Source organism: Leptonychotes weddellii, chromosome 2 (assembly GCF_054177405.1).
Source record: "Leptonychotes weddellii isolate Sample4059 chromosome 2, ASM5417740v2, whole genome shotgun sequence".
Classification (NCBI taxonomy): domain Eukaryota; kingdom Metazoa; phylum Chordata; class Mammalia; order Carnivora; family Phocidae; genus Leptonychotes; species Leptonychotes weddellii.
In genome coordinates, this window is record NC_138370.1 from 86,466,724 (window position 1) to 86,488,131 (window position 21,408).

General features: G+C 40.2%; 1 protein-coding gene across 1 annotated transcript in view; it reads right to left on the reverse strand.

The window, feature by feature from the left end:
• FGF2 (fibroblast growth factor 2) overlaps positions 1–11,963 on the reverse strand; it is a 65,002-nt gene extending 53,039 nt beyond the window's left edge. Inside the window, 2 exon segments of the mRNA XM_081811927.1 lie at positions 11,103–11,556; positions 11,559–11,963. Of these exon segments, the coding sequence (XP_081668053.1) occupies positions 11,103–11,556; positions 11,559–11,948 (844 nt within the window). The 5' untranslated portion in view covers positions 11,949–11,963.
• Positions 11,964–21,408: the final 9,445 nt, after the last annotated feature.

Below are 21,408 nucleotides of genomic sequence, written 5' to 3' on the forward strand. Positions count from 1 at the left end.
ATAATGCAATAAAATCGTGGGAGAAAAGATGGCAGAAACCTTAACTTTGCTGGACATGGCAAAGCCTCTGGGAAGAGTTTAAATTCTTTTTTTAAATTGCTCTGTTCAAATTTCTGCTACATTGTCTATCTAGAATTCTGACCATGAATCCGCATTCTAAACACCAAGAAGTCTAGAAGTTTTAATTCATTACTTGTCACAAAGAGATCGTGTTTTGAAAAGGTAATACCAAAACTGTATTATCTATAAACGAAGTTAATGATACTTGTGCTTCATAAGCTTGTATGCAATCAAGAGTAAACATATTATTTGTACAGCTGACATAGAGCATATTCTCAAGAATTTCATTCATTCATTCAAAAAATACTCTGTAAATACCAAGGTCCTAGGAATATAGAGGTGAAGGTCAAACAACTGGTCCTCCCTCTCCTGCCCTGTGCAGAGACTTTGCCTATCACTACAGCAATCTCCCTAGGCATCTGGCCAAGGTTGGACAGATCCCAAGAATACTTTGTGGCTTTAATACCCTCACCACAAAATAATCTGTGCCTCACTTTTCCCACCGTGTAGCAGCCGAAAGAGTTGCTGTAGTTCATCATTTTTTAATCCAACATTTACTGTATATGTCCTCTTTACATATAGTATCTCTATTAAACCAGTTAGCAAGACTGTCTTCCCAGTTTTGCTTGAATTATATTCCCATTACTAAATTACTGAGTTTAGAGTAATGTAAAAATATAAGTATGTAAAAAGAACTTCTAAAACTTAGAAACACACTCAGAGTATTTCTTTTTTCACATAATTTTTTGGATAAATGCTTTACCCCCAAAGAAGATAAGGAAATAAGGTTAATTAATCTTATATTTAAAGATTAAAGACTCTGAGAAAGGCTCTCCAAACTTCTGTTTCTAATAAGAATTAACAAAAGAGGACCAACCGTGCAAAATGCAAGATTATACCATCCCAGATCATAATTTCCAAGATTAAAGAGACTTTCTTTCCTTGAATCCCCATCTAATTCAAGTAGCCATTGACCAGTAAGTAAATGACACCTTCCCCCAACACATATACACCATCTTCAAATGAGTCAAAGCTAGAAATAGCTATGAGGAGAAAGATCAAATTACACAGGAGAATGAAAAAAAATTCTAGGCAAGAAAACTACTATAATTAATAGATGGGGGGGACTGGAGGTGTTAGATTAAAAGTTACATGTTATTAAGCAGTAAATTAATTTTATTTCTAATTCAAGACAGACTGTTCATCAACTGATACATTTCAAAAAGTAATTTTTTTAATGGAGGTATTATTTGATTCTGTTACTCTCTTCCATTTTCTATTTCTGGAATGACCACTGAAAAACCTATGAATTGTTTTCTATTTGTAAAATGATTCAGCTTAGAAAGGAGTAGAATAAGACTGGTCATTCAACAATTTCTCCCACCCACCGTTACAGACATCACATCACAAAGACTGTGACTCACTTTGTCATACAATTTCTGTCCTTTTAAGAGTTTTAAGATTGTGGTAATGAATTTTGGCTCATAAATCTGAACATTAGGATTAAACTATTTGTGCCATTCCCTCACAGCCAAAAAGGATACTAACAATGGTACCAGACAGTTCTTAATCCTAATTTTTAAAACGATTCACTGGTCTTAGACTTGAGAGAGAGAGGTTTAAGGATTTTTTTTTTAAGATTTTATTTATTTATTTGACAGAGAGAGAGGGAGAGAGCAGGAACACAAGCAGGGGGAATGGGAGAGGGAGAAGCAGGCTCCCCGCCGAGCAGGGAGCCCGATGCGGGACTCGATCCCAGGACCCTGGGATCTGAGCTGAAGGCAGACGCTGAAGGCAGACGCTTAACTGACTGAGCCACCCAGGTGCCCCAAGAGAGAGGTTTAAGGATTAACGTGTCTGATTCAAGTATGAATTGTCAGATCTGTACTCATTTAGAGGATTAGAACTAGTTCTGGAATTGGCGAGAAATACTGATGTTATTCAATAGCTGAAAAGAAAAACTTCCATCATAAAAAGTAATCCCAATAAATGATTATGTTTTACCATTATTACTTCTTTTGAATAATGTGAAAGGTGTCTGCAGAAAGAACTACAGTGATGCTGCATTCAATTTATCGCCTTTACATGCCTCATACTGAAGTATTTATGTTTATTTATTTAAAGTTCTAGCTCGTTCTACAAATATTGATTGAACCCCTTCATAGGCTTCAGCCTGGTCAGTCATTCAGCAAATGGAGCGAAAAGGATCTGGGATGAATCAATTCAGTCTCAGACCCTCAGAGAAGAAAAGAGAGTAAGAGATTGCTAGGTAATGTCTGTATTTTTTTTTAATTTGTTTAATTTATTTAATTTTAATTTATTTTTTATTTTTTATATATTTTTAAAAGATTTTATTTATGTATTTGAGAGAGAGACAGCAAGAGAGGGAACACAAGCAGGGGGAGTGGGAGAGGGAGAAGCAGACTCCCCACTGAGCAGGGAGCCCGATGTGGGGCTTGATCCCAGGACCCTGGGACCATGACCTGAGCCGAAGGCAAACCCTTAACGACTAAGCCACCCAGGAGCCCCTGATTTTTTTTGTTTTAAACCCTTCCCAACTAGGAATTTCCAATAACATTAGGGGACATGAAATTAAAACACATCAAACTATTAGAAGCATGTGGGAAAGGAAAGATGGTCCAGGATGGTGTGAAAGAAAGGTGGCCTGAAGCACGATTCGGACTAGGATAAGGTAAAAGGATTGAGAGGACTTTCCAGCTCAAGGAAACAGCGGATTAAAGCGAAGAGGAGGAGGATGTGAGAAGGTCAGAACGGAAGTGAGAAGCCTCGGCTAATTTGTCAGGTGCTTGTAGAATTTAACAAACACTCTTTGAGTGGCCACCATGCATGAGGTCAGATACAAAAAGTCTATCCCAGGGGCGCCTGGATGGCTCAGTCGTTAAGCGTCTGCCTTCGGCTCAGGTCATGATCCCAGGGTCCTGGGATCGAGTCCCGCATTGGGCTCCCTGCTCCTTGGGAGCCTGCTTCTCCCTCTGCCTCTCTCTCTCTCTCTGTCTCTCACGAATAAATAAATAAAATCTTTAAAAAAAAAAAAAAGTCTATCCCAGTCCTTGCCCAGTCCAACGAGCTCAGTCCCACTGCTGGAGAGAAACACATCAACAATGTCCAACAACAGAAATCATCAGGTTCTGAAGTAGAATATGTACTAAGCACTATGGGGAAAACAGAGATAAAAACAATTTTCCCTGGGAAGGTAGGGAACGTCTCACAAAGGAGAAGATTGCTGAGCTAGGTCTTAAAAGATTTTTGAAGAGAAAGGTGGGAATGGAAAGAGAGGAATTGATAGGAAAAAGGATTTTCCAAAAACAAGGCTCACATAAGCAAAGGCCAATCATTGTAACAGTGAAGGTCTGTCAGATGAGAGACTATAATTAAGGAAGAGCACCGGCAGCATCAGGAGAGTATGGACGGTAAATCATGGGAAATAAGACTGAGCAGACAGATCACATTTGAAAAGGGAAGTCAGATGGGGTCTGGTTGTAGGTAAGTAAAGGGAAGGGGAAATCAAAAGACAGGGCCAAGAAAACCCACTAAGGTAGGGAAGACTCCGAGGTGTCTAGCTTTGAAGACCAGAAGAATAATTTCACTACAAACAGAAATTTGGTAGAAAGGGATGCTAGTTTGAGAAAAAGATGTTAAGTTCTTTTTTTATGCATTCTGAGTTGAGACTATGGTGGTTTATCTGTCCTTCAAGCAGGGGGAAACACAGTCCTAACACAGAGATGGGAAATCGAGGACTGAGACGGAGTCTATAAATGATCTGCTGAAGGAACAGGAGTAAACAGAAAGAAGAGCAGAGGGCCCAAAACAGAGCCTTGGGGAATATGAAAGCAAAAGACTAAAAAGATGAGAACCCAGAAGAAAGGACAGCTGGATGGGTGAGAAAACCAAGTTGATGTGGTATAACAGAAGCCAAAGAATTCTCAAGAAGATAAAGGCAGGAAATAATATCAAGTGCCAAATTGTAGGGTGTCAAGTATCAAGTAGGCTGTCAAATAGGGTGACAAATTGGATGAGGCCACATGTGTGAAGTGAAAGGCTGCTGGGGCCCAGAATGATTTAAGTAGAATTTTGGGGGGCAGGATCCAGAGTTAAAAAGAGAAGAGAAGAGGGGCACCTGGGTGGCTCAGACGGTTAAGCGTCTGCCTTCAGCTCAGGTCATGATCCCAGGGTGCTGGGATCGAGCCCTGCATAGGGCTCCCTGCTCCACAGGAAGCCTGCTTCTTCCTCTCCCTCTGCCTGCTGTTTCCCCTGCTTGTACACTCTCTCTGTCAAAAATAAATAAAATCTTTAAAAAAAAAAAAAAGAGAAAAGAAGATGAAGTAGAAGAGAGCACAGGATTCCAGGATATTGGCCACAAAAGAATGAACAAACAATGCACAGCACACCTAAGTAATTTTATACCACATAGTACATGATAAAAAAAATCCAAAATGCTTCTTAAAGAAAACCGAATTCCTAACAAGTTTAAACTATTGATCCCGAAAAATGACTCAACTTTCTATACAGATTACTCTAAGAAATGTTAATAGCCAGCCTCTAAGATTCGCAAATACTTTTCAAATATAACTTTGTTACATATAATCATCTTCATTAAAAGACTGACCAAGTGTCTAAATGTATGCATTACTACACCAAGAGAACAACAAACCTCAACTAAGCTTTCTACAGCATAGGGCCCATGAGCAGTGATTACACAGGGTGGGTGGTCCACACAAAATGTTTGCATCAGCAGCTGACATTTAGTAAGCACTCCCTGAGGAAAAGGTCCTAAGGCTTTATGATGCTTATTTATATGGAGAATTCCTGGTTCCTACCCTAAGGTGCTGGCATCTTCTCAAAGTGCCTAAATGAGGAACTGAGAACAACGTATTCAGAGAATCTAGCCAGATCATTACTACTCTGTACAAATTTCCTTTAAGGAAAAAACAACACAAACACTTCTTTCTTGACTCATTTTATTGTTTAATTATAAGTTTCAACTACAAATTAATGTATAGCTTAATTTAAATAATTAAAGAGGGGCACCCAGGTGGCTCAGTTGTTAAGCGTCTGCTTTGGCTCAGGTCATGATCCCGGGGTCCTGGGATCGAGCCCCGCATCAGGCTCCCTGCTCTGTGGGAAACCTGCTTCTCCCTCTCCCTCTGCTGTTACCCCTGTCAGATAAATAAAATCTTTTTTTAAAAATTTAATTAAATTATAAATTAAACAGGAAAATTTCTTTCAATAGTTCAATTACACTGGGAACCTCCTCCTCATTTTTATCATCTCTGGAATATCTTAAAAATCTGGAAAACTTTCACTTCAGGATTCTACAGAATAATTCCATCTAGAGGGTAAGTTAATATGGGGAAGTGAGTAGCCCTTTGAAAATATAAACACACATGCACTACAGATTTCTGTAAATGAATAAGCAAGCATTAAGGATACACTGGTCAAAAGTCACCTTGCACAGGAAGAGTGACAGAGGACAGCTGGGATGAGACATAAATTAAACACTGAATATTGGCTGTCTGTTGCCTCCAGGTCCTCCAAATTTCTTCAAACTAAAAATATCCTACAGGAATTTAGAATGGGACTAGTCTGGCTTCTAAGAACTGGTCTATGGCTCAAGAGGTAAAGTTCCCTGGGAGTCACCACTTGTAGTCTTCCCCTAAGTTTCTGGGGGTATAAATAACCTAGCTTAGAGGAGGAGTTTGATAGCAAAAGAGAACACAATAGCGAATCTAACAATGGATACAACAAGGAAACACTGCAAATCATGCTGCCACAACTGCATTTCCTAATGATACAATCTTCCAAATGATTTTACAAACAATCAAGCATTAAATATTTATTGAGCATTGATAGCATTTACAAGACCAGCTCTCGGATCTCAGAGTGCAGAAAATGACCAGCTCAAAAACAAGTAAAACAAAATATATTTGCTTGGGCAGAATATACTCATGGGGTTCAGGTTTTTGCCCTGAATGTGCTGATTTGCCTTGTTCCAGTTCATGTCTTCAGCTCTTACCCCAGGCCAGCCTTCTAACAGATGTGTGCTACAGGACAAAGGGGCCCAAGCAGGGTTTTTGGAAAATCAACAAACACTGGAATTTGGAAAAACAAGCAAAGGCCATGGCACATGTGTAGTTATTATCCTGTTGTACAGGCATCTTGTGGTTGAAAAATAACAGTTCCAATGATGCCAGATCTAAAAATTACCTTTTTCAGTATCACAGATGGTGATTTCTGAGAATCAATGCATGGATGAATGAAGTCAATTTTATAATTATAACATATAAAGAATGATTTGTGTTTTATTACATCTGTAATGTTTTATTTTCAAATTAAACTTAAAAATCATGGCCATCCATTCAAAATGGTATCAAATCTAAGTGAGAATACTTAGAACGCTATTGTTACACCATTGTCAAAGTCTAATTACATACTGGCCATTTTATAAACACAAGGAGAGCCCTCAGGGTGTGTCCCAAGGAGCTACTGCCTTTTCTACACTGAAGTCACTTGGCATCAAACACTTCTTAAAAGGCTTCTAAGGTGTGGTAATATCTATGACTCATGAATTGTCCTTTCATTGCTGTACCAATTACATGATTTCCATGATTAAATGAGCTATTAGATTCTTACTTCATTTGTTTACTGCACATAAATAGCATTACAGTAAACACTGTGTTTATTAAGGCAAATTCGTGGCATCCACTTGCCAGATATTACCCAAAAAAGATGGTGGGAGAGAATCTAGTATCACTGCATCAATAGTGCTATTTATATGAAGGAAGAGAAAAAAGGTGACTTTATCCCATACCCAAGGAACACAACTAGAGGCAACCTGTGAACTAGTAAGAACTCCATTCTGCACTTGGCCAGAGTGCTAAGAAATGGAGGAAGCCCACAAAGGGGGGGCCCTGGAGGGTGCTCTTGGGACTGAATGGAAGAGTGCAGTGAGGCTGGGGGAGGGCAGGAAGAGAAGGCAAGGGACCAGGTGAGCAAGAAGCTCACTCAGGATGATCACTGGGTAAACCAGCAGATGAACTCAGGTCATCAGTTACCGTTCTGAACCTCAATCTTCTCTTCTATAAAACAAGATCAGTGGGCGCCTGAGTGGCTCAGTCGTTAAGCGTCTGCCTTCGGCTCAGGTCATGATCCCAGGGTCCTGGGATCGAGTCCCACATCAGGCTCCCTGCTCGGCAGGAAGCCTGCTTCTCGCTCTCCCACTCCCCCTGCTTGTGTTCCTGCTCTCGCTATCTCTCTCTCTGTCAAATAAATAAATAAAATCTTTAAAAAAAATAAAATAAAACAAGATCAGTGAACTACAAGGTCTGACGCCTCCCTCTGAATTTCACAAGCCCTTGTTTTTATGACTGGAATTGCATGGAATACGTGCCGTGGCAAAGGGCACGGGTGTCAGGAGGGCCAGGATCCCATCCCTGCTCCACACAGGAGTGGGCAGGTCCCCCTGCCTTTCCAAGTCTCAGTGTCCGCTGGAGCCTGGAAGCAGAGAAGTATGGCAAACAGGCCGCCACCTCCTAGGAGAAGCCCAAGGGTAGAAACAGCACGGCTACTACCACCATTTTTTCCTAAATAAGAGCATCTGGAATACATTTAATGCTAAACTGTCCATAAGCAGCATACATTTCACTCACTGCTCTCCAGCACATGGTGTATGTACGTGCTCTTTGGGATAAAATGTTCTTTCTTCTGAAGTTTTTACATGGTTCACGGCTTTAAAGTATATACTTAATGTTACACGATCCCATGGGCATTTGAAGAGGCCAGTCAAAACATCTAGGACACCACAAGTAAGCTGGGTGAGCAGCACACACACTGGAGAAACATAGACTCTGTCACCACATCTTGCTTTTATCAAAATTCTCATGTCAAAAGAAAGTTACTCCAGGACTATGAAGAAAGTGCAGGAAAATCAGCCCTGTCAAGTGAAAACAACACAGAAGAATACCCAGGTGTGAAGCAAAAGTGACCTTCAACAACACTGAGAAGTTGGAAAATTGATGTTCAGTCATCTTCTTCCTCCCCTTTTATTTCTACCTCTGCCCTCCCTGCCCCACACCTCCCTGCCCTGTCTCTCTTTCAGCACCTGAGCCACACCCCTCACACCTAACCAGCACCCCACATTTATACCATCCCTCCCTAAATTCCAGTCCTAGTCAGCTATGGGGGAAGAAATTATACTCACAATTTAACTCACACTAAATGTTAAAATCTGATAATGACTGTACTGTTCTTTCCAAAGGTATTTGGATTTTAGAAGACATATGGGCAAAAAATGTTAATGCCAAAGTAATAAACCTCTGAGAGATTTTCAGGTCAACTGGACAAAACCGTTTGAGGAATGAGGCCATGGGTTGTTCAACTTTTCAAATAGGTCTGGATATCTGAGCCATAATTTAGTGGGAAATTATGCCAACCATTAACTCTTTTCTTTCTCCACGTTTTCTTGTCAGTCTTATTTGTTTGGGTAATGGAGGAGATGTGGTTGGGAAGATATTGTTGTATCATGTCCATAATCATTTTTGTCTTGTGTCTTTCCCATCAGTCTTACCCTGGTTTGGTCAACTATCAGTACATCTTTTACATGCCAGAAAAATATACTGTACTTAAACTTATGTCCAGGTTGAGCTACACAGACGTGGTCTAAATTCATCATTTTAGGTTTTTATTCTTGTCAGCCTATTGCCTGGTAAAAGATGATTTTTTTAAAAATCCCTATCTTCCACAAATTTGGATGAGTATTCTACTCTTCACTCTCAACATGCTGTCTTTAGCTAGTTATCAAGTTGGCAGGACTCTCAACCTTAGCACAATTAACATTTGGGGTCAGGAAATTTTTTGCTGGGGATAATGGAGGTATCGTGGGCATTGTAGGATGGTTAACAGCATCCCTGGCCTCTACCTACTAGGTACTAGCAGCACTATTCCAAATATCAACCAAAAGGGTCTCCAGGCCTTGCCAAATGTTGGGGGTGAGGGGCAGGGGCAAAATCGCTGTCCTTTGAGAACCAGTGAGTTAAAAGAAGATTATGAAAAACTCATAGTTGGGAAGAAAAATTTAACAGCTGTTATTACAAGGGTGGTAGTGTGCTATGCAATTCAGAATTATCCTCATTCACTAGCCCCATACCATTTTATTCTAAAGGAAAGAGTATCAAAAGCTTCAAAGAAAAAAAGAAATGATTCCGCAATTAAGGAAGTGTCTTAAAAAAAGGACTAGGGGAAGCCCCACCATGAACCTCATCTGGAGGAGAATTCTTCTGTCTCCTAGTCATAGAACATGCTCCTTTTTTATTACAGTTTGTGCTACTAGAAAAGAACAAAACTACTTAGGACATACATGCACCTGACCGTAATCAGTTGTGTGGACCTAGAAGACAACTGCAAAACAAACTTCAAACACAATGTTTAAAACTTAATTTTGTGAAACCTATTCAAGTTACTAAAATAGAGAAATAGCACTAACCCATATATATTGGGTTACAAGTATCTTTTCAGTTTTACTGGATAATATAAGTGGTTGATAAAATTTAAAAATTACGGCAGGCCTGAAAAAAAAACTAGACCTGCATCTTTTGCTTGTTGTTATTTTGGAATCAATAAAGACCCAAGTAATATAAAAGCACATTTCTCATTCATCAACCCAGGTTCGATGGCAAAGCTTTGGCCTCGTCCTCGGTCACCTCACAGGTGTGAATGACATTCCATCAGCATCCCATGATAAAGAGGTAACTACTGGGGAGTGAAGCTCTGCACCTGGGCAGATTCTTCACCTGAAACCCAGGAAGGAAGGCCAAACACAGAGCTTTTAAAACGGAGGTCTCACCTACACTTACAGGATGACAGTTAAAATATACTGATTCTCTTTCAGATTCTTCCAGTGTTGTTAATCAGCCCATTTTATGCCCTTTTCCTCCTCTACTTTATAGACCAGTTGGTCTCAAAGGGTGGTCACCAGTTGGTCTCAAAGGGTGGTCCCAGGTCAGCAGCACCTGGGAACTTGACAGAGATGCAAATCATCAGGCCCCACGCCAGACCTAAGGAATCAAACTCTGGGAGACAAGGTTCAGCAGTGTGTTATAGCCCCCCAGGTGATTCTAATGCACCCCTCAAGTTTGAGAACCAATAACTGTAGGCCAGTGTTATTTCTATAGCCACAAATAGATGTGTGTGTGTGTGTGTGTGTGTTTTTACAGAACAGGAAAGTGTACACTAGTGAAAGGAGTCCTCCGCGCACTTTGTATAAATTCTAATTTGATCCTCAAACCTGATGCAAGGTAGACGTTACCCCCACTTTAGGTATGAGGAAACAGGCTCAAGGTCCCAAAGCTAATAACTGCAGGTGGAAGATTAAAGTTTTTGCAGCTTCTGTCACTATTAAAACAAAAGTGTGTCGCACTTTATTAACAAAGTCCATATCTTTTGCTCTGAAAGCTTTCGGCAATTAGGAAAAAAACAGAAATAAATGGGTGAGAGCAGTGTGCCCGCTGGCTCGGATCCTACCAAGTCGGAGTTTCGGGGCACGACTCTGGGAAGGTATTTTTCCAATAAAGAGCACTTAAGTCAGCTTTGGTCCCTCCGTCTTTGTCCGCGGGACTGCCCACCCCCAACACAGAAGGGATTGGAACTTCACGGTGGGGACCCGGGCGGCATCTCCGCGAGCCCGCTCACCTCTCCGCCGCCAGCGTCCCCTAAGCAACAGGTTGTGTGCGCGAAGGGAGCCCGCCGGCCAGGCCCGGGCACCCTGCGGCTCTAGGCCCAGGGGACCTGGTTTCCCAGGGGAAACTGGCACACTCCGAGGCCGGGGGAAGTGTCTAACCCGACACCGCAGCTCCGGGGGAGGAAGGGGCGAGTGGTGAACCCGAAACCGCCGAGGGCTGCGCGGAAAGAAACCACACGTCCCACTAAGGTCGGAGTGAAGAGAAGGAAGAAGCTGGAATGGAGGGGTGGGGGAGAGAACCACAGGAGATGGAAATGGGATGGGGGAGGAAGAGCCGGCCAGCACTCACTGTGAGGATCGCTCTTCTCCCGGACCCCGTCCACACGGCCATCGGGGTGGATGCGCAGGAAGAAGCCCCCGTTTTTGCAGTACAGCCGCTTGGGGTCCTTGAAGTGGCCGGGCGGGAAGGCGCCGCTGCCGCCGTCCTCAGGCAGGGCGGGCAGCGTGGTGATGCTCCCGGCTGCCATGGCCCCACCGGGGCTCTGCCGGGGTCCCCGCGCCCCTGGAGTGGCGCGGGGAGCCGCCGCCCCCCGGCCCCGGCCCCGGCCCCCGACCCGGCCCGGGGCACGGCCACGGCCCCGGCCCCGGCCCCCCAGCCTCCCGCCCGGCAGCGCGCGGCCGCGCCCGCGGGCCCCCAGCCTCGAGCCGCTCGGCCGCTCCCCTCTCCGGCTGTCCGAGTGCGCGGTGCGCCGTGGGGCTCGGGAGCTGGGGTTTAGGGCCGGGTGTCTCCGCGGCCGCCGCTCTCGGGAGGGCCGCCTGCCCTAGCTGCAGCGCCCGGGATCCGGCAGCAACCGCGGGCACCGCATCCGCTGGTCTGGCACCGGCCGGGCCGCGACGTCACATCTTCTACATCTCCACCCCCGAATACCCACACCCCCCCACGCCCCCGGCCCTCCTCCCTTCCTGCGCGCCACCCCCTACTCGCTCGGGGCTTTCTGGGGCCGGCCTCTGGGTCGGAAGCTTTGGCCGCAGCACGCAAGCGCGCGACATCAGTCCCGGCGGGGAGCCCAACGCCGCCGGGGCCGGGGGAGGTGCGGAGGGCGAGCCGCGAGGCGACCGCAGAGGCCTCCGCAGCTCTAGGGGTTCGACCCCGGCTACGTTCCCCAGAAGTCGCCCCAGCCCAACCCTGCGCCATCCAAGCCACGTTTAGTCTTCCTCCACACTGCGGAGCTTTTGCTGTGCAACCAGCCGTGACTCAACTTTGAAACGTTTAAATGCAACTTTCTCCCCCATTCTTTTTCCTTGTCAGCGTTTCAAAGCGAAGAAACTCTTCCCACCCCCAAGAAGTAAAGGAATCGGAAATGAGGGAGGATTCTGTGTCAGAATAAGTTTTGAACACCTCTAATCACCAAAAGACGAGGGGGTACGCGTGGGGCACAAACCGTTAAACTCGAAGGCAGAGGCTGAAGTCATTGACTAACAAAAGGAAAGAATGAGGCCAGAGAAGGGGAGCAGACCAGACTGCTAAAAGAAAAAAGGTTCTCTTTTACCACCCTAACTTGAATTAGACAACGTGGAAAGATGATGATAGGCCTCAAATCCTTATGTGATAGAAGTGGGTTGATAATGTCTTATTCCTAAACTGGCACTAGCCCTGGTTAAATTGTTAGGCATTTCTTGAAGGGCGGGCGTAGTTTTCTAAAAATCCCAAACTACGAAATTGAAGTTAATTGAACGTTGGTAATTTTCAGTAGAAAATTCCAGGTACTACAGATTAGCAAAATATCCATCCTGAAAATTTCTTAATCTTGAGCGTCTCCTATATGCAAAGCATTTGGGTAAGTGCAGTGGGAGATGCCCAATCAGGCAGGATCTTGTCTGCACAGTGCGAGAGGTAAGATCGGCAGCATGAACAACACAAATGGAGACGGTGCCAAGGCCATAGAAGAATAAAATGAGGTGGTGTAAGATTTCAGACAAGGGGTAATTCAATTTGGGAGGTAGGCTGGGGTTAGGGAAAGCTTCTCGGAAGATGTGAGAGTACAGTGTTCCTCGATTTAGGAACATGTTTGGTTTCAAAAGATCAGTGTATCAAAAGATGAAAGCATTTGTTCCTAAGTCTCCAGGAGGGGTGTAACTCTAGATGCCTGTCTAGGATGTTAAATAGAAGTATGAAGCGATTGGAGCTTTAAAACCCGGCATATTCTTCCCTGGGCTGGTATATGTTCTCTGACCTCTCTCTCCAAAATGGACAGGTTTTATCTGCATTGAAAATCTGTTGAAACAAATAATCCCTTCCAGATGATCTCTGTAGGTATCCCAGGGAATGCTTAATGCTACTGTAGCACTCATGAGGTTGCCACTTACTTTGACTTAAGTAGACTTGAAAAAGCCTGGAACTCTGTGTTAGAGAAAGCTGAGTATTCCAAGAGCAAAGGAATAAAATCTAAATCAAAACATTTTTTTTAACAGTAGTATCCAGAAATCTGGAGAAGAGCTATACATACAGTTAAGTAACTTGTATGCTAATGGACCATGGATCTCAAGGAACTTCATTACTTGTACAATTAACCCTTGTTTCCTAGTTCCTTCCAAAACCAGGAGAGGCCATATCACAGGAAATGGTTAATCCAGCTCTGGGAATCTAGGTCTCCAAGATAAATAGCGTTAATTCCAAGAAGACATCCTTAAGGTAGTTGTCTCAAGTTCCTACCCAGCCCCCTCCCAACACACACTTGTACACATGCAGAGACAGACACACTATTCTTAGATGCAATCAATTTGCTCTTACTGGAACCATGAGTAGTCAAATTACTTACATTCTCAATTTACCCAGCTATAAGGATGAATGTAAAAATAAAAATAAATGTAAGATGATGGGTACAGAACTCATTATTTTTAAAAACCACTAGGTTCCAGTGATGACTATTTTAAAAACTATAAAGGAAATAGGAATTTCCCTCACAATACCAAGATAAATTACTTTGAAGTTAAGAATTGTTCAGAATCCAAATGATGAAAACTGCAAAGATTTAATGAGAGCTTAAAACCAACCAACCAAACAAACAAAACCCTCAAATGTTCCTGGATAGAAACATATAGTAAAATACCAATGTAAAATTCCTCTCACCATGTTTTAAAATTTTAAACCATACTAGTTTAAATTTTAGCACAATTGTAAAAATTATACAACAGTATTGTAAAATTCATTTGGATAAATAAACATAAGAATAGCAAATACTTTTTTTTTCATTGTAGGGGAAAATGTAAATGACTTTCTTCAATGGAAATATCTTCAATGGAATATCTTCAAAGGAAATATCTTCAGTTGAAAATTAGGCATCATCTAGGTATCTAAGTGTGGGGTCTCTACACTTTTCATTGTCTGAGCAACTTTACAACTCTTGTAAATTGTAGATAACTATCATGGACTGAATTTTGTCCCTCTCTCCCCCAAATTCCTATGTTGAAGCTCTAACCTCCAATGTGACTATATTTGGTGATAGGGCCTTTTAAGGAGATACTTAAGATTAAATGAGGTCATAGGGTGGGGTCCTAATCCAATAGGATTGGTGTGTTTATATAAAGAGGAAAGACACCAGGAGTGTGCACATAGAGAAAATACCATATGAGGACAGCAAAAAGCCTGCTGTCTGCAAGACAAGGAAAGAGGCCTCACCGGAAACCAAACCTGTAGGGCCTTAATCTTGGACTTCCAGCCTCCAGAACTGTGAGAATATAAGATTTCCATTGTTTAAATTCTCCAGTCTGTGGCATTATATTAAGGCACCTCTAGCAAACTAATACATTAACCAGTAACACTCAAATGAAGTATATCTAATGAAGGACATTGAGTTCCCTTCTGTGATAGTTAATTTCACCTGTCAACTTGGCTGGGCTAAGATATGCCTACAGAGCTGGTAAAACATTGTTTTTGGGTATGTCTGTGAACGTGTTTCCCCAGAAGAGATTAACATTTGAATCAGTAGACCAAGAAAAGAAGATTCACTCTGACTAATGCTGTGGGCATCATCCAATCCAGTGATGGCTGAATAGAACAAAAAGGTGAAAGAATGGTGAATAATTTCTCTTTTTCCTTGAGCTGGGACATCCATCTTCTCCTGCCTTCAAACACTGAAATTCCTGGTTCTCAGGCCTTCAGCCTCAGAAGAAGTTAAACCATCAGATTTTCTAGTTCTCCAGTTTGCTCATGGCAGACTATGAAACTTCTCAACATTCAGTGACTACGTAAGCCAGATCCTATAAAAATCTCTGATATATCTCTATCATCTCTATATATCTATATATCTTAGTAGTTCTTATCTCTGGAGAACTCTGATGAATATACCTCTCCTACCTATGGAATAAGCTAGTTCTGCATCTATTCGTAAACTCACTTCAGCATTCCTTCTGCCTTGAGATGTGTGGCTCATTGAATTCTTTTTCAAACCTGTTGTCACATCTTAATGGTTTCCTCATGAATTAATGAGATATCAACTCTATATTTTATAAGATATAAATGTTAATATTCATTTTTTGCCTGTATGACAGTTATGATTTTACCTTTTAAAAAGTAAATATCCTTTAAAATAATAAGAGTAATGAGGAGAAACTTGCCCTTTGCAGATTTCCTCCACTATTCAAAAGTATTACAGGTTTCCTCCACTATCCAAAAGTAGACCATTCCCGTGAAACCTTCTGTTAAGTCAAAATGATGTAAAGTGAAGAAGCAATTACCACTATGGTATGTGGAAAATTTTTTGGGTATTCCCAGACCAAAAAACAACCTTGTAAAGCCTTTTCTGATACCCCAGGACACATCTTGCTAATACATGCACAAAATAAATGGAGATAAAGCACGGATGCTCACAGAGCTCAAAGCTATGGCGGCTTGATGCAGAGCTACTGTGTACAGTTTCCAGGGAAGGAGCTCGGCAGCGCCAATCTCGTTGCTTGGGGTGTGCACTGCCTCTATAATGACTTGCTGCAAAACCAATGCAGAGTGCGGTCTTCAACTTGTGCTTTTTTGTGTGAAAGTGAAAATCATCTTCAGATTTCTTTCACTTACTAAAACAAGTACTAATGTAGGTCTTTTACAAAAGTGAATGGCACAACATGAACTTTCAAAAAGTGGGGAATACCTGTATATACCTATTTTATATAAAACACTGTGACAGATCAATGCAAGGATTAAAATTTCAGATGTACCTAAAAGGATTATAAATGAAAACATATATTCTAAAATGTTAGTGTCAACAGGTGATGGGGATTAAGGAATGAACTTGTGATGCGCACTGGGTGATGTATGGAATTGTTGAGTCACTATTACTTGAAACAAATATAACACTGTATGTTAACTATACTGGAATTAAAATTAAAAAGAAAAAAGTAACACGTAGAAACAACAGTAAAAATAAAATTTTAGTGTCACTAGCAATAAAAAATGCATGTCAACTAATAAAACCCCCCACAGAAAAAAAGCTTAAGACCAAATGGCATCATTGGTGAATTCTACCAAATGTTTAAAGAAGAATTAACACCACTCCTTCAGAAATTCTTCCAAAAACAAGAACAAAATAGAAGAGGATGTAATATTTTCTAACTCATTCAAGAGGCTACTATTTTACTGACATCAAAACCAGATAAAGACATCACAAGAATACAAAACTATAGACCAATATTCCTTATGAATACAGATGCAAAAATTCTCAATAAATTATTATCGAGCAGAATCTAGCAACATAGAAAAAGGATCATACAACATGTCCAAGTGGGATTTATTCCAGAAATGCAAGTTTGGTTAAACATAGCAAAATCAGTCAAAGTAAAACACCATTTTAATAGGGGCTTAAAGGTTTAAAGGATAAAAAACCACGATCATCTCAATGGACATTTTAAAAATGTTTGACAAAATCCAGCACCTTTTCATGATAAAAACAAAACCAAACACACAACAAACTAGGAATAGAAGAGAACTTCCTCAACTTGATACGGGCATTTATGAAAAACTCACAGCTAACATGATACTTAAAATAGTAAAAAAAAGAAAGAAAGAAAGAAAAGAAAATTTGCCTCCTACAAACAGGAACAAAAGAAGGATGTTTACTCTCACGACTTCTACTTAACACTATAGTAGAAACTCTAGTAAGGGGAATTGGGCAAGAAATGGAAATAAAAGGCATCTAGATCACAAAGGAAGAAATAAAACCGTATTTTCAGATAATATGATCTGATGGAAAACCCTAAAGAATTCACCCACACATACACAATCAGAGTCAATAAATGACTTCAGCAAGGTTGCAGGGTACAAGATCAATATATTAAAATCAACTGTACTTCTTTATACTCGTAAAGAACAATTTAAAAATGAAATTAAGAAAACAATTTCATTTATAATATCATCAAAAAAAGAATAAAATATTTAGGAATGAATTTAACCAAAAAGTTCAAGACTTGTGTACTGAAAACTAAAATTGTTTGAAAGAAATTAAAGAAGATGTAAATAAATGGAAAGACATCTGTATTCATAGATTGGCACACTTAGTATTGTTAAGATGATTGATCTACAGACTAAACACATTCTGTCAAAATTTCCAACTTCTTTTATTTTTAAGAAATTGACAAGCTGACCCTAAAATTAATATGGACACAGAAAGGACCCAGAATAGCCCAAACAATCTTAAACAAGAAGAGCAGAGTTGAAAGACTTGATTTCAAAATTTTCTGCAAAGCTACAATGTACAAGATGATATAGTACTAGAATAAAGATAGACATATAGATCAAAGGAATAGAATTGACAGTCAGGAAATAAACTGACATTTATGATCAAGTGACTTTCAACAATGGTGTCAAGACCATTCAATGAGGAAAGAATAGTCTTTCTAACAAATAGTGCTGGAACATTGATATTCATGTGAAAAAAAATGAATTTGGACCTCTTACACCATATAAAAAAATTAACAAAGATCATAGACTTAAATGTAAGAGCTAAAACTATAAAACTCTTAGAAGAAAACGTAGGTGTAAATCTGTGCAACCATGGATTAGCAATGGTTTCTTAGATGTAACACTAAAGATACAAGCAACAAAAGAAAATAGATAAATTGTACTTCATCCAAATTAAAAGCTTTTGTGCATCATACTATTGAGAAAATGAAAAAGAACCCAGAGAATAAGGGAAAATATTTACAAATCATATATATGATGAGAATCTAGTCTCTAAAATATATAAAGAACTCTTACAACTTGACAATAAAAAGACAACCCATTTTAAAAGTAAATGTAGGTAAAGTATTTGAATAGACATTTCTCCAAATAAGTATAAAAATAGCCAGAAGCACCTGGGTGGTTCAGTAGGTTCAGCATCTGCCTTCAGCTCAGGTCATGATCCCAGGGTCCTGGGATGGAGCCCACGTCGGGCTCCCTCAGTGGGGAGTCTGCTTCTCCCTCTGCCTCTGACCCTCCCCACCACTCATGCTCTTTCTCACTCTTTCTCTCTCTCTCTCAAGTGAATAAATAAAAATTCTTTGAAAAAAATAGCCAATAAGTACATGAAAAGATGTTCGACATAATTAATCATTGGGAAATGTAAATCAAAACCACAATGAGATATTACTTCACACCCACTAAGATCATTATAATTTTAAAAAATAGAAAATAACAAGTGTTGTCAAGGGTGTGGAACAATTGAAACCTCTGCACATTGCTGATGGGAACACAAAAATGATGTAGAAAACAGTCTTGTATGGTAGTTCCTCAAAAAATTAAACACAGAGTCACCATATGACCTTGCAATTCCATTCGTACATATATATACAAAAGAAATGAAAACATATGGCCACACAAAAATAAGTCAATGAATGTTTATAGCAGCATCATTCATAATAGCCAAAAAGTAGAAACAACCCAAAATGTCTATCAACTGGTGAATGGGTAAACAAAATGTGTATGTCCATACGATGGAATATTATTTGGCAATAAAAAGAAGTGAAGTACTGATACATGCAAAACATGGATGAACCTTAAAACATTATGCTATGTCAAAGAAGCCAGATGGAAAAGCCCACATATTGTAGTGTATACAAAATGCCCAGACTAGGCAAATCCGTAGAAACACAGAGCAGATTAGCAGTTACTAGGGCCTAGAAAAAGAGTGAAATTGGGAGTAACTGCGGTAGGTATGGGTTTGTGGTGGTTGTTTGGAGTGATGAAAAAGCTCTGGAATTAGATAGTTGTGACAGTCGCACAACTTTATGAATATACTAAAAACACACTGAATTTTACGCTTTAAAATGGTGAATGTTATGGTATGTAAATTATATTTTAGAACAAATAAAAACATGCATGTTAGAATAAAAATGAAAACGTTCTCCCCTAAAGTTGAGAGAAAAAAAGAACTGATATTAGTCAGTATTGTCAAGAATGAGGTGAACTGGGGCGCCTGGGTGGCTCAGTTGGTTAAGCGACTGCCTTCGGCTCAGGTCGTGATCCTGGAGTCCCGGGATCGAGTCCCGCATTGGGCTCCCTGCTCGGCGGGGAGTCTGCTTCTCCCTGTGACCCTCCTCCCTCTCACGCTCTCTGTCTCTCATTCTCTCTCTCTCAAATAAATAAATAAAATCTTTAAAAAAAAAAAAAAGAATGAGGTGAACTGCTATTGTAGTTGGCATATAGTGTTACATTAGTTTCAGGGGTACAATATAGTGAATCAACAATTCTCTACATTACACTATGCTCATCACGGTAAGTGTAGTTACTGTCTGTCAGCATAGAATGTTATTAAAATACTAGTGCCTACATTCTCTATGCTGTACTTTTCATCCACATGATTTCTTTATTTTATAACTGAAGTTCATACCTCGTAATCCCCTTCACCTACTTCACCTGTCCCCCCAACATCCTCCCCAGTTTGTTCTCTGTATTTATGATTCTGTTTCTGGTATTTGTTTATCTATTTATTTATTTTTTATTCCACATATGGGTGAAATCATATGGTATTTGTTTTTCTCTATCTGGTTTATTTCACTTGGTATAATGCCCTCTAGGTTTATCTACATTCTTCTTTATGGCTAATATCCCATTTGTGTGTGTGTGTGTGTGTGTGTACATAACACATCTTTATCCATTCATCTGTCTTCGGACACTTGGGTTGCTTCTACATCTTGGCTATTGTAAATAATGCTGTGGTAAACATAGGGGTGCATATAAAAAACAGAATTAGGTGACCTGGAGACTTCATGAACTGATGGATGGAGGATAAATTATTGTAGCATTTTGGAAGGGCAGTTTAAAAGTATGTGCATCAAGTCCTTCAATTTTTGAAATTAAATTTCATTTGAGCCAACAAATTTTGGTGCAAGAAATTTAAAGAAAAAAATCACAGATGGTAGCAACTTTGGTTTCATTATAACATTGATTATTAATGGAGAAAAATGAGAGACCATCTAAATAAAAGTGAACAAATTAATTTGAATAAATCATGTTGTATTCATACAAACTAATGTGTTCCATGTAGCCATATAGATACTCCCAACACATATTAGGAGGAGATATATTAAAATGTTAGTACTCATTATTTTGGGTGGTCAAATTATTTTTATTTTATATAAATAACCTCTGGCTACTGACTATCACATAAAACTTATTATTTTTTTTAAAGATTTTATTTATTTATCTGACAGAGAGAGACACAGCGAGAGAGGGAACACAAGAAGGGGGAGTGGGAGAGGGAGAAGCAGGCTCCCCGCCGAGCACGGAGCCCGATGTGGGGCTTGATCCCAGGACCCTGGAATCATGACCTGAGCCAAAGGCAGACACTTAATGACTGAGCCACCCAGGTGCCCCTATCACAGAAAACTTATTATCTAAAACTGTATCTTGTTTATTTGTATCCTTATTTATTATCAGTTCCTTTACTCCAATAGAACACAAGATCCCTTAAAGGAGGGATCTTTCTACCCTAAATATTGTTGTATCCTTGGGCCTTGTGGCACTAAGCAGGGCCTGAACAAATATTTTTAAATGAATGCATGCATTAATTTCGTTTTAAAAAATTGTTTTTGAAAATCACTCCTCATCTACATTATGTATGGGTGTGGTCAGTGACTGTGGAACTCTAAATGTTAACTGTTTTTTAATGAAACCACATTAAAATTATTTCCTTATGAAATCCCACTAAAATGCAGAAATGACTATCTTCTAAAACCTTGTACATCAAAAATAATTTTATCAGTTCTCAAGTCATCATTATGACTATCAGCTGTGATATAATAGAGTGAGCCACTCTATTTTTTTTCCACAAGAGATAATAAAAAGTTACTCTTCACCTTTTATGCCCAGGTAGCAGATCCTGATCTCACCAGAATAATGTTCTGTGCCTTAAGTTGACTTTGTATTCTTGATTTTGAAAAACAAATAAACAAACAACATACACCTGAAGGTTTCTGAAATAGCCAAGGCTTAATTATGGTACATTTGGCAATTTTTATTCTTAAATATTGTATTGTCACTCTAACTAAATAGCCAACCTAGTTATTCACTGTTTTCAGGCATCTATGTGACTCTATTAATCAAGTAACTAGTCTCTTCTCATTAGACTCTTTGATTTTACTTTCCCACCAAGTTCAACCCCTAAGTTCAGAAAAATTAAAACATCATG